Here is a 14244-nt window from a genome sequence, read left to right as displayed (position 1 = left end):
GACTTTAGCTAATGTGAAGAAATTAATCTCGTAAACAACAACACACTTTCCTCCACAAGGATGCGTGTCTGGTTTCCCGTTTTTAAAGATGTCTGCTTTTTGGAAAGCTGTTTTCATCCCTGTGAAGAAAGTCACATGGGCACATATAAAATTAATATAATTTTCAAGCATGAAAAAGATTCATTTATGCCATTTAATTATAGTGTTGCTCACTTTATTTATGTTTAATTATACCTAATCGAGCCCAGTGATGTTTGGCAGATATTAGCAAGCTCTAGCTTGTAATTTTTCTTTAAAAAACTCAATTACAGATTTTCATAAACTGGAAGTTAGTTGTGGGGGGGGACTATGTCTTTGGTGTTGTTTTATTAAAGGAAATTAAAAAGGTGATTTCTAAACACCAGCTACATAAATCTAATTTGTCATTTCCATTTGCTTGTGCTAGATTTTCTCCACAAATGACTTCTTCTCTGTCCAAATTTGAGCTTTTAAAGTTCAAAGAACCAGAGTTAATAACTTATTGGCTGTACAAATAAATAGTGCTTTAGACCCAAGGGCCCCAAATGTGTTTCCTGGACAATTGATGGTCTGTGAGGATCTCCCCTGTGGTCTGGGGAACGGCTCCTAGAACACGTAGATGGGATCTGCTTGTGTTTTTGCTAAGTGCTGAATTTGCAGAGGGAGAATAGAGAGAAGGGGATCTGAGGACTGTTTACTTTGAGTCAGTTTGCCATTGGAAAGCCACCAAATGTGGCTTAAAAATATTGGGCAGAGTGTCAGGGCTACTGCTGTGGCCAGCTTGGGTGGAAATGGCCCAGCTGGATGCAGCCCTCTCTTGCCTTGGAACCAAGATAAGAAAGGCCACTCACAGCTTCCACCCCCACCCCACACAGACCCCCACCCTCATCTCCCACCCCCTGCCCACCTCCACTGGCCCACAAGAGTTAGCTGTCCTTACCAATCAGGACACTGGTGTGACCTTTAGAGGCTCTTGTTCCTTGGAATAAAGTAATAATGATACCAATAAGAAAACAACAACTAGTTCAGGAAATACTGCTTTCAACACTATTTGTTCATCCATTTGTTTAGTCGGCAAACAGTATGTGTTACTCACCAGCCTGGTATGTATTGTTAAAGAAAAAAATATTCAGTGGCACTTATTAATAAGGATGGCAAGGCAGGCTTTATTCGCTGGGTAGGGAGGCGGACCACTGCAAGGGGATTTTATGGTGGGGGAAACCACTGGCCTCCATCCCGATACAACATGAGCTCATGGGAATTTACAGTCAGGGAGCAGGGGTCAGTGGGTGAAAAATTACTTAGGGTTTAGAGGGGTCCTGGCTGAAGCCAACCTAATAATTCTTTGCTGAAGACAAACCAGGGTGATTGGACTGCAAGGCTCCATGAGACTTCAAGTGGAGCGTGGGGAACCCAAGCACATATTAGGGTGGGTAGTTCTGGTTAAGCTGACTTAGCAGAAGACTTGCTAAAGCTGGATTTTATAAGGAAGTGCATGGGTGGGTCTGGAAGAAGGTTAAGGAGCCTGGCTGAAGTTTGGTCAAGCAAAGAATATAAGTACCAGGTGCCCTGATAGGCTTTGGGGAAAGAGTGCTGGAGGGAGGCGTTGGATATTGGGGATTGTTTGCTTATTGTAGGATTTTGGGAAATCACTTGGAATCCTATGGCAATGTTTAAAAAAAAATTGGGTTATTATTTTACTCATGTGTATATGTTTGCACCTTGAAGCTTATTAATATAAAGGCTTCTTTAGGAATTCAGGGAAGTTGTAAGTATTCCTTTTAAGGTTTTAAGGTACCAGGTCATAATTTCAAAAACAAAGACTCCAGGATTATTTTAAAGCCTAAATGCATCTCTACCATTGATATTAATGGCAGACCACACTGCATAAAAACAAAACACATTTCTAAGTCTGATGCCCAGGCCAAGGACTGCCTAACACCCCCATTCCCATCCCAGTCTCCTCCCATGTATGCTCCCTCACCAAACACACATGTCCAGTCCTTCCAACGAAATGATGAGAGGGAGAGCTGTAGTGTGTGTAACCTGGAAAGTGTCAGAGAACCAGAGTGGGACAGAGGTGAAAGCAGTAAAAACAGATTTCACTCAGGGACTATTGCATTGGGGGAAGAGAGGCCTCACTATAGAATTGGGCTCAATTCCAAATACAACATGGAGAAGTGGGGATTTTAGCCAAGGAGCAGAGTGGGGGGCAGTGGATGGAAAATTCCTAAGAGGAAACATCGGGGCAGGGGGGATTCTAGCTAAAACAGACCTAATAGGATTCTTACTGAAGGCAGGCCAATGGGATCAGAGGATAGAGGTGTAGGAGGAAATCTGATCAGAGATTGAGGGTGAGCAGATAGGAGGGTGGGGGATTCTGGCTTAACCGACTACGCGGGATTCTTGGACAACTGGGTTCTTGAGGACAAGGCCCAAGGCTGGGGCCTAATTGAGAAAGTAGCTCACAGAAGCCTGTGAAGTTTGGTCAGAAATGAGGTAAACCTAACCACAGTCAGCATGGCCAGCTAACTCTCTTCTTTAAGTATTCTTTATCTCACCAAAAATCCATTCCTATCATTTCTTTTATTCCCAATGGTAGTATACTAGCCTGCTGTGGGGAACCATTTGCCTAGGGAAATTTCCCCCTTTATATGCAAAAGTAATTGGGGAAAACCCCAAAATATTCCATACTGTTTTCATTAGATGCAGGATTAGACCACGTGATCAATGCCAACTTACTTCAACAGACATCTGTGGTTGCCCCCTGCCTCCTGCTCTTGGGATGCAGTGATGACCAGGCTCCATAGAACAAATTCAACTGTAACCAGACAATGGCGTGCTCTGTATATGCTGATAGGGAGCACTCTCCAAGATGCATTGGGTGGGGAATACTTGGTTAAGTAACTGCCTTCTTGCTCAGCGGGGAGTCTGCTTCTTCCTCTGACCTCCCCCTCTCTCATGTTCTCTCTCTCTCCCATTCTCTCTCTCTCAAGTAAATAAATAAAATCTTAAAAAAAAAAAAAAGATACACACACGATATTAGGATATTTCTGGGAGGTTTTCCCAAAACCTGGTAGCAATGTTTGCCTCTGTGGAAGGAATAGGAAGTGAAGAGACCAGGGATGGGAAGGAAGGCGTACTGTTTGATTGTTTATTAAAATCTTGTGTGTACTAGTAGTTTTTCAGTATAAAAAGTGATCGAAAGAAAAGGGACCAGAAAACATTGGCCTGTCGGCCGTTGGGGGTGGGCCCGAGTTTACAGAGGCACGATTTCGGTGCATGCGCACTAGCTCTCCCCTGGCCAGGAGGCTGTGGCGCTGCCCGCTCTTCGAGCTGTTCAGCCTTTCCTCTTTTGCTCTTGGTAGTTCTTTACTGAACTTTATGGGGAAGATTTCAAGGCATTTTAACCACGTAGTTTTATTGAATGAAATAAAAACATCAAAGTAGACATTTATATTGGGGGTAATTTAGTGTTTATATGCTGTTTACGTTACAGCCTGGATTTCAAATAATTACAGCATCTCTGTGTTGATGGCGCTTTAGAAACATGACAGTCGCTCTAAAGGAGGTTGCCGCTATGGACAGTGTGCTGTCCTGTAATTCCTTGGAAATATATTCTCTACATCCAGAATGATCACTTCATAAATTTCTTAGACTATCATGAACTGCAAGCATTTTTTAAAAGCTTAAAAATAATATCAGGTTGTTATTTTGATATTATCTTTTTAAAAAATAACAAGTACTTTAGAGAAAATGTACTTTAAACTAAATTCCCCCAAATAATCAGTCTCTATATAATAATTCCCAGGAGACTATATGGGTAACAGTACCTGTTTAATACATTTTGGTATTATTTTGTGATTGTAATGGACGCACAGCCTTATCTCAACCTCTCACGTAAATCTACCCTGAACTTACTGTTGTTGCCACTAAAACATATAAACTGTAAGCAGAAATAGTAAGGGAACCTGATGGGGGCTCAATCCCAGGATCCTGGGATCATGACCTGAGCCCCCGGGTGCGCCTGTTGTTTTTTCTATACATGATTTGAACATAGAATGAACCCCCCAAATTTTTTTCATGAAATCCTCAGTCTATGAAGTATAGTGACATGTAAATGACACACAATGGGATGTGGGCAAAAACACGGTGGTCAAATTGGTCTTCATGTATGTGCAACACAAACTCCAAAATACAGTTGGGAATCAAAAAATAAGCAAAGCATGAAGATCTTCCCAACCCTTCATGCAACCCTGAACTTCCAAAAGAGATGAGTCTGTCAATTTCTTCAAGTCCATGTCCGCTCGGATATTCATCTAGTTTCTCAGGAATGGAGAGAGGAGGTGAATTGTCAGAGACAGTGATATGCGGCAGGAGCAAGGAATGAGAGTTGACTGCCTGTCAGGGGCATTACAAGAGCAAAACTGCCTATATAGACATGGGGGCTTCCTACTTTCTTGTATTACAAGACAACGCAGTAGTCGATTCAAGCAGCTATGGCTAAATTATATGTTATGTACCTTTTCCAAAAGACATTCTATAAAAATAATTTAGATGTAAATTGACATTTCAAGTAACCCAGAAAAAATTGGAGTCTAAAGATCCTTTTGTTCCCCAGTAAGGCTTTATTATACTTGAATCGGGAAAGTTGGTTTGTTGGGTTGTAGAGAATCTAAAAAGGTATCATTTATTTGGTGAATGCCCCCTCTATGCTTGATTTATAGGTTACAACTTTTACATATATACACACATATATATGTGACTATATAATATATATATTATAAATATAAATAAATAAATAAGTATTTCTTATTTATTCCTCAAAACAACCCTATGGAGCAGACATGTACTATTGCCATCTCAGAGATGAAGAGACTGAGGGTCAGAGAATTCCCAAAATAGCTTAGTGGACAAGAGGCAGAATTGGCCTTCAAACTCATGTGTCTCTGGTTATCATATGTTATCGTAGGAAGACATATACTTTTTCTCTTATGTCAGCCTCACTTGAAAAACAGAATTTCAGACATTTATTCCCAGTTAATACACCTTCTTCTCGTTCTCATTTCTCTTTCCCTTTGTTTTCTCTTCTGCTCACTTCCCATTTCCTCCATTTCTTCATTGCATTGTAACTTGCATATAACACCCTTACAATCCAAGTTGCTTGGATCAAAGTATGATTTTGAAACTTTACTCTTTCATGAACATCTGACGTGGAGATGCTGAGCTTGTGGACAATGAGGTCCCCATCCCCCTTCCAAATGTCACATGCACCGCACTTTGATCCTGGAAAATTGTGAGAGGGTGACTCCTGTTTCACTGATGGAGAGTTTTTGGATGCACTCAGCTCTTTCAGCAACTACTTAGCAAGAACACCCTCTGCCCCAGTGCACGACCACATCGCCTGTGTACAGAGCACCCAAAACGGCAGGGACCTCCCCACAGAGACCTAGTCCACACCTCAGGCAATGCTTTCTGAATATGTATCTTTGGTGTTTTCTTGATTACCAAAGTAATAGATGCTGTTTGGCAAAAATTAAATGATCACAGAATTATCAAAATTCAAAACACCTCAGGATATCATTCCCCACCCCCCAGAGATAATCCCTGTTAACAATTTGAAGGAAATTCTATTTGTGAATCAATTCTTCAATTTTTTTTTTCCTTCTTCTGTCTGTGCCTTGGTTTAGAAGTTTGTCTAGTTGGAGCGCTTGGGATTCAGAAGGTTGATGACCTTCTGCTTTTTTTTCCTCCCCCTCTCTTCGCTGTGTATGTTCAGGGTACACATTTGAAAGGCTGGCTGGAAATGAGAAAGGAAGGTACTGCTCCTCCAAGATGTGTACGAGTTAATTAGTAAAACTGAATTGCAGTGTTATTATGAATCTCTTTTAGTCAGTAGTTTGTTGAGTACAGAGAATACTATCCTTTGTGTTGGTTTTGATTTAGTTTTTGATCAATAAGTACTGCTTAGTTGACTGTTCATGTAAGTATGGATAAAGAACTTTATGTATATAAATTCGACAGGCCAATGGGAATTTTGAACTAACGGGGGTTTGTATTCTGCCTCTGAAGGGTACGGGTGAGGAAACCAAAAGATTTTGTTGAAGTCCTTCCTCCCTCTGCTGCACTGAACTGTGTTTGTGGGCTTCCTCAGTGTGCTCTCCACGTGGAGAAAGGAAGTACCAGATGGATCCTACAGTGTCAGGGGTATAGAATCTGGCTCCAGAATTAAACAGTGTGGGTTCGAATCCTGGTTCTAACATTAGCTATGTACCTTAGTTAAGGTATGTACCTTGGTTAAGGTACATACCTTCTGGGAAGCTCCACACCAACATTCATGAAATGGGAATAATGATCCTGCTTCCCTCATTTGGAAGACATATGACTTAATGAGATAATGTGTATGAAGGTCCCAGCACAGAGTAAGCACCCAATAAATGTTAGTACTAATTATTAATATTTTTGTAAGTGATGGGATCATACTTCTAATTCTGTATTAATAACTTTTTTAAAGCTACCATGAACCCATATCAACGTCATTCTTATGGTTGCGTTGTATTTACATTATATGATAGGCTGTGATTTATTTGGTTATGGGCCTTGTGGAAATGATCATACATGCATCAAAGAACCATCTGTTTTGCCCATCCATGGAAAGCAATATTGTGCGCTGACATTCAAATCTAGAAAAGCGTGAGACCTGTAGTATCACACAGTCTAATCCACATGAGAATTTAGTGTTCTTTTAAGAAATATGTCAGAATCTCCCTGCCATCACACAATAACATACAGCTAACACGTCAAGATGCTCTCTACTGGATAGACCTCTAAATTTGTCAGCTTTGGCAATTTCTTACAGTTAGCCTTGTTTCTAAAATATCACTCTTGATAGCAAAGTATTTATTTTCTGCCTCGATAAGTGAGTAAGTGCCTGGATATTTCCCTGACTTTAGTTTCTGAACATGCCCATGACTGGCTTAATTAGAAAAGAAGAAAGTGCCATAATTCTGCCATAAGCTAGCAATAATGCAGCAGTGGGGGTCCCAGAGAACCTTTCTTATTCAAATGCTCACGGCTTCTTGAATAAAGTGGATGACTAAGTATACTTATCCTAGTAAGAGAGATTATTAGCAGTGGGAGACACATTTGAACTTGCTGAAAGAGCCGCCTTTGTATCCAGGAAGGCCGGCACTTGGTAATTATTAGACCAGGTCTTCCTTTTATCCCAGCCGTCTTTTTCACGCTTGCCACGTCTGAATAGCGTTCTGTTGCCTGTTAATCCCTGCAGGAATGCGGCTTTGGCTACGGGGAGGATGCCCAGTGCATGACATGCCGGCCGCACAGGTTCAAGGAGGACTGGGGCTTTCAGAAATGCAAGCCGTGCCTGGAGTGCGCCGTGGTGAACCGCTTCCAGAAGGCAAACTGTTCGGTCACCAGTGACGCCGTCTGCGGGGACTGCTTGCCAGGGTAGGTCAGGCGATTTCTTTCCCTCGTGATTATGGAATGATTTTTCAAACACGCGTTTCCCTGGTTCGGTCCCAAAGGTGAACGCACACCCACAGGAACCCAAACCTAGCCGTGACTTCCTCTGCCCCCACGGCGGGCTGTGAGCCCGTGACGGCCGCTGGTTATAAATAAAATGAATGCGTGCATTAACGAAGTATTAGAGAATCTACAGAGTTCCCTATAAATCGATGAAAAAGAAAACGTGGACAAATGGACAACAGAGGGGAACAGAGGGGCTGTTCACAAAAGAGCGAACACGTGCGGCCTGTGATCCTACGGCCATGTTCATCCTGGTTAGCGATCAGAGAAATGCAAATCACAGCCATTCACTCATTTCCACCGCTATTTGTGAAGCAGCTAGGAGGCATTGCTGTAGCAGAAGTCAGGCGTCGCTGAGGTAAAGAGGCTGGGAACCCTACCCACGTGCAGATTATATCCTAAGAAGGGTTTTAGAAAGCTCTAAATGGTAAATAATGAAGCCACAAATTCTGCAGAAAGGTAGCAGAGGATGATTTCTGTGGAAGGAGGAGAACCTAGAGTAGATAAGGCAGATGAGGCCAGGCTCTCGCAGTGGTGTGTAGGCAAACGGCCGCATCTGGGAGGGTGACCGGGTTACCTGAGCTCTGAGCAAGACTCAGAGTTGAGGCAGTTTGCTGAGTAGGTGTGTGGGGGAAGAGCCCTGTGGACACAGGGAACCCAGAGACAGGCCCCAACGTGGACAGGACCCTGGAGTTCAGGGATCCTAATGTGGGAATCCGGGCTCTCAGTCACCACAGAGGCAGGTGTCTAACTAGACAGCCAGAGCACGCCCACAGATCATAGCCCTGCTGTCTGAATGGTAAGTGCTAGCTCTGGGACTCTTGTTGAGGGCAGAGGGGAAGACAAACCTGTGGGCCTGAAGGGCAGAAAGAGGGTACAAAATAGCCTCATGGGCCAACTGTGACGCTACGCTATGCCTCAGCACCTGAGCAGGTATGAAATGTAATGGTTTAAAACCAAACGCACAGGGAATAAAAGAGAAAATAACCCTTACACTTCACCAAATTAAAATCTTTTGTGTTTTGGGGCACCTGGGTGGCTCAGTGGGTTAAGCCTCTGCCTTCGGCTCAGGTCATGATCCCAGGGTCCTGGGATCCAGCCCCACTTCGGGCTCTCTGCTCAGCAGGGAGCCTGCTTCTCCCTTCCTATCTGCCTGCCTTTCTGCCTACTTGTGATTTCTCTCTCTGTCAAATAAAAAATTAAAAATAATTTAAAAAAATCTTTTGTGTTTCAAAGGATATCATCAAGAAAATGAAGACAACCCACAGAATTAGAGGAACAATATATAAATCATATATGTGATAGGGGACTGTCTTATCTAGATTATATAAAACTCTTATAACTCAATAATGAAAGGGCCAATAACACAACTAAAATATGGACAAAGGATCTGAGTAGACATTTCTCCAAGGAAAATACACAGACGGCAAATAGGCACATGAAAAGATGCGCAGTGTCATTAGCCATCAGGGAAATGCAAATTAAAACCACATACTTCAAGCCAACTAGGATGGCTGTCACCACAAAGACAATGACAAGGGTTGGTGAGGATGTGGAGACACTGGAACGATCACCCACCATTAGTAATAGAAAATGGTGCACCTGCTTTAGAGTTTGGCAGTTTGGCAATTCCTCAAAGAGTTAAAATAGAGTTACAATGTGACCGAGCAATTCTGCTTTTAGGTATATAATCAAGACAGTTAGAAACCTGGCCACACAAAAATGGGTACACAAATGTTCATAGCAGCATTATGCCTAATAGTCAAAAAGTGGGAAGAACCCAGATATCCATCTACTGGTAAATCGGTTGACAAATTGGAGGATATTCAAACAAGAGAATATTATTTGGTGTTAAAAGGGGATGAAACACTCATTCACGCAACAAAATGGCTGAACCTAGAAAACATTACTCTAAGTGAAAGAAGTCAATCATGAAAGACGTATTATATGATTCCATTTGTATGCGATGTCCAGAATGGGCGATCTATAGAGACAAAAAGTAAATGAGTGGTTACCTGGGGCTGGTGGTTAGTGTGTGTATGTGGGGTGGGGGGGGTGCTGGGAAGAGTCAGGGGTGACTGCTTAAGGGTACAGAGTTTCTTTTTTGGTGTGATAAAAATGTCTAAAACTGATTGTTCTGATGGTTGCACAGCTCTGTGAATACACCAAAAGCCATTTAATTGTATGCTTTAAATGGGTGGATTGTCATATATGTGAATTAGATCTCAATTAATCTGCTACTTTAAAAAAAGAATGGTCTATAACCTCAGGTGATGCTGATACCTGTGAATATCAGTACCCAGAGTTCCAACCTAATGCAGATGTAATTGAGGAACACGAACGAAACACCTGACCCATTTCTGCTGTTCCTGCTCTGCAGTTCTGCTAAAAGCGTGTCAGTGTCCGTTTCCTCCTCTGTGGGGCAGGGAGAAGAGGAGGTCCACGGGAGATTGAGAGGCAGAGAGAGTGAGGAAAAGCACAGGACGAGGGGATCTGGTTTTTACAAAGAGGGAACTCACACGGTTATGCGGCTGGAGTGTGAGTGAGGGCGTGCTCTCCCCACGACCTCCCACCAAAAGTGTTTCCTCATGCTTAACCTCATTCATTGTCACCTGAGCCCACGCCTTTAGCTACAGTGTTTGCTCATTCTTTAAGTAAATGCTTAGATGTGGGAAAGTCATATATAAGTGAGTAGACATTTGAATGATATTTCATAGTTTATTTATATGATTAGTTTAAAATTACATCCTTTCCCATCGCTTCTCGGCCTTTTGGCTAAGATCAAGTGTAAAATTACATCCTTCCTAAGCCAGCATGAATGTACGAGGCAGGCAATAGTCATATAGTGACTGTTACCCAGGCTTTCCAGAGTGTTTTAAAGTGCTCGCCCAGCTTCACTGTATTTGTGTGAAGAAGGTAAATAGTTGAAATCCATTTTATAGACAGGAAACTTGAGGCAGAAAGAAAATAAGCAAATTGCATATTGTTCCCAGAAAAGTGATGCCAACATCAGGCAGAGGGTGGCATTTTCATTTCTAGTGCTACCCCTGCCTTCCGAAGTCTCAGCCTCACCTGATGAGAGTTTTCTGCTACCTAGAGGCTCAGCCCCAGCGGGACAGCAGTGGCCTTTTCCCAGTGGCAGTACCGCATGGGGATAGTTTGTCCTCTGTGCCCTCAATCTGAGTGATTGGAGAGTCTCCGTGTTTCCAAATATGTCCAATGACTTTATGCCAATACCTCAATTTCTCTGACACCCATTCTTCTCACCTACAAATGATCACCTAATAATACCAACCTGCAGAACTGGAGGAATAATGGAGACTATAATGCATGCAAAGTGCCAAGCAGAATGCCTGACCCATAGTAAGCACAAGTACATATATGACCTCATCACCAGTTAATGTTCCTGGGAGCCAGTGAAAGCTTTACATGACTATTTTGTTTTGTTTTTTTTGCAGTGGGCTTCCAGCCGTCTCCTCTGCCTCCCATGTTCCCATCCTTTCTCTGCTAAGGGGACCTAGGTCACAGCCCGAAAGAATAAGGCAGCCCCTGCCCGTTCTTTCTAGTAACAATGATAGCTTTTTTTTTTTTTTTAAGTTTTTATTTATTTGTCAAAGAGGGAGAGAGCACAAGCAGGGGGAGCAGCAGAGGGAAAGGGAGAAGCAGGCTCCCCGCTGAGTAAGGGCCCTTTGCGGGACTCATCCTAAGACCCTGGAATCATGACCTGAGCAGAAGGCAGACACTTAACTGACTGAGCCACCCAGGGGCTCCTATAACCAGGCATATTTTAAAAGAGCACTTTTCCACATGGTGTTCATTAGGCAAACTGGTGTTATTTGGATTGAGTTCAATTAAAAATTCCTCTTCAAATTCAGTGTTGGAGAAACTTTAGAGTTTCTAAATAAATAAATACAAATGTATTAGTAAATACATCTAAAAGATGTATCAACATCTAAAAGATGTTGCCTTTCAGCAAACCATGATTAAGTAAAATCCAATATGATTTCCTTTTGTTTTGTTTTTTTCCATTAGCTATCTGAACACCCAGAGTAAAATCTGAAGTTCAACTAAAGGCCGTTTAGCTAGACACCTGTCTATGTCCCTAATCCCTTTTATTTTATTTTTAAAAACTTGTGTTCTTTCTCACTTGGTCAGAAAGCAGAGTTAGAAATGTTTCTGTGTCCCCAAAACCATGGCAGTCTAAGCAAGAAAAAGTAAAATAATTTTTCAAGCTTGATACATTTATTTATGCATTTAATGTTTTCAATTATATGTTAAAATTCTGATTTCTGTAACTTCATCTTTTTTTTTTAAAGATTTTATTTATTTATTTGACAGACAGAGATCACAAGTAGGCAGAGAGGCAGGCAGAGAGAGAGAGAGGGAAGTAGGCTCCCTGCTGAGCAGAGAGCCCGATGCAGGGCTCGATCCCAGAACCCTGGGATCATGACCTGAGCTGAAGGCAGAGGCTTTAACCCACTGAGCCACCCAGGCGCCCCTGTAACTTCATCTTTAAATTGGAGGATAATTTGGAGGCAACTCTTCCAAAAATTAAAAACACAATGTCTATGATGGTTACTATATAATTTATAATTTAATAAATTGTTCTGTGTTTTAGGGTTCTGATTTAATCTCACTTTGTACAAAACAGGAAAAAAGGAGTCAGTTGATGGTCTTGAAAATTTTGTTAAAAATTTTTTTTTCATGGGGCGCCTGGGTGGCTCAGTGGGTTAAGCCTCTGCCTTTGGCTCAGGTCATGATCTCAGGGTTCTGGGATCGAGTCCTGCATCAGGCTCTCTGCTCAGCAGTGAGCCTGCTTCCCCTCTCTCTCTGTCTGTCTCTCTGCCTACTTGTGATCTCTCTCTCTCTCTCTGTCAATAAATAAATTAAAAAAAATCTAAAAAAAATTTTTTTTCATTAAAAAAATAAATTTAATTACATTAATTAAATTAAATTTAAAAATTAAGTTTAAAAAAATCTTAGATTCTGCCATCAAGCCATTGTCATAAAGAAGCTGGCAGAGCAGATTCTAAATGCTTTTGTATAATCTCTGTGCAGCTGCAGATAGCTGTCCTCAGAGTAAAGTCCAATCATCATCTCTCTCTCCTTGTGAGCAGTGGTTACATGCACGGGAACCTCGTGAATCAGTGTGCCCACTCAACCTCCTTTCTAGTTAGGATTTCAAGCTATTTCTACTTTGTATTTAATGATCATTCAAAACATGATGTAATTTGCTCACCTTCTAGCCTCATTTCCTTGATGGCTCAAACCCATATTTTAATCTATATATCTTTGGCAAATGTATTTTATTCAGTTGTCAGGGAAATCTCAGACCTCAAGACTGTTCTGTCACTAGGTTTCCTTTATTTTAAAAATGTTAAACATCCATGTTTGTTTCCCCAGAAGTTTTAAAGTATGTATGTCTCTATCAATATTTGATACAGAAGATGTTGGATATTACATTTTTTATTTCACTTTTTTTTCTGATTATATTTATATAGAATGAGAATTTATGTATAAAACTATTTTAGACTGTGTCAATGTTCAATTACTTATTATTTGGCAAATTTTCTGGCTGAAAAGATAAATAATATTAGTTTGCATATATTACACAGTTAAGTAAGAAACACATCTTTAATAAGAAAGCTCTCTTACATTGCCCTAGGGTTTTTACCTTATTTTAATTTTTCATGTGTTTTCATTGTAAAAAACATGTAACATAAAATTAACCATCTTGACCATTTTTAAGGGTACAGTTCAGAATGTTAAGTACATTCACATTGTTGTGAGCAGATCTCCAGAACATTTTCATCTTCCCAAACTGAGATTCTATAGCCATTGAATGATAAGCAGCCTTTTCCTCCTCCCCTCAGCTCCTGGTAACCACCATTCGACTTTCTGCTTATCTGAATTTGATTACACACCTACTCTGAGTGGAATCCTGTAATACTTGTCTTTTGTGACTGGTTTGTTTCACTTAACATGTCCTCAAGGTTCATCCATGCTCATGCTGTAGGATGTGAAAGTACATTTCTCCATGCACATTTGGGCTGCATTCACCTTTTGGCTGTTGCAAACTACGCGGCTAGGAACATGGATGTACAAATACCTCTTCCACACTCTGCCCTCAGTTCTGTTGGATACAGCCCAGGAGTGGAATTGCTAGGTCATCCGGTAGTTGTATTTTTGAATTTTTGAGGAACCACCATACTGTTCTCCACAGAAAATGGTTCTCTGGACCATTTTCCATTCCCATGAACAGTGCACGGTGGTTCTAATTTCTCTCTATATCCTCCCCCAACACTTTTTATTTTCTGATTGTTTTGGTTTGGTTTGGTTTTTAATAGTCATCCTGATGGGTATAAGGTGATACTTCATTGTGGTTTTGATTTGCATTTTCCTAATGATGAGGGGTGTTGGCTGTTGGCCATCTTTTCATGTGCTTACTGGCCATTTATATATCATCTTTGGAAAAATATCTATTTAAGTCCTTTGCCCATTTTTTAATCAGGTTATTTGATTTTTGTTTTTGAGTTGTAGGGGTTCTTTATATGTTTTAGATATTAATTCCTTATCAGATACCTGATTTGCAAATATTTTCTCCCTTACTGTAGGTTCATTTTTCACTCTATTGATTGTACCCTTTTTTTTTAATCCTGGAAAAAAATTATTATTTTATTA

At 41.1% G+C, this 14244-nt stretch overlaps 1 protein-coding gene across 2 annotated transcripts in view; it reads left to right on the top strand.

Moving 5' to 3' along the window:
- TNFRSF19 (TNF receptor superfamily member 19) overlaps window positions 1-14244 on the top strand; it is an 82478-nt gene that overhangs the window by 18497 nt on the left and 49737 nt on the right. Inside the window, exon 4 of one of the 2 annotated variants that reach the window (XM_080798418.1) lies at window positions 7307-7485. The exons of the other annotated variant lie outside the window; for it this stretch is intronic. Within the exon in view, the coding sequence (XP_080654544.1) occupies window positions 7307-7485 (179 nt within the window). The remainder of the gene's footprint in view (window positions 1-7306; window positions 7486-14244) is intronic. 2 annotated transcript variants of the gene reach the window in all.

The sequence above is a fragment of the Martes martes genome, assembly GCF_963455335.1.
Source record: "Martes martes genome assembly, chromosome: 3".
NCBI lineage: Eukaryota > Metazoa > Chordata > Mammalia > Carnivora > Mustelidae > Martes > Martes martes.
This window is presented reverse-complemented; position numbering and strand designations above follow the sequence as displayed.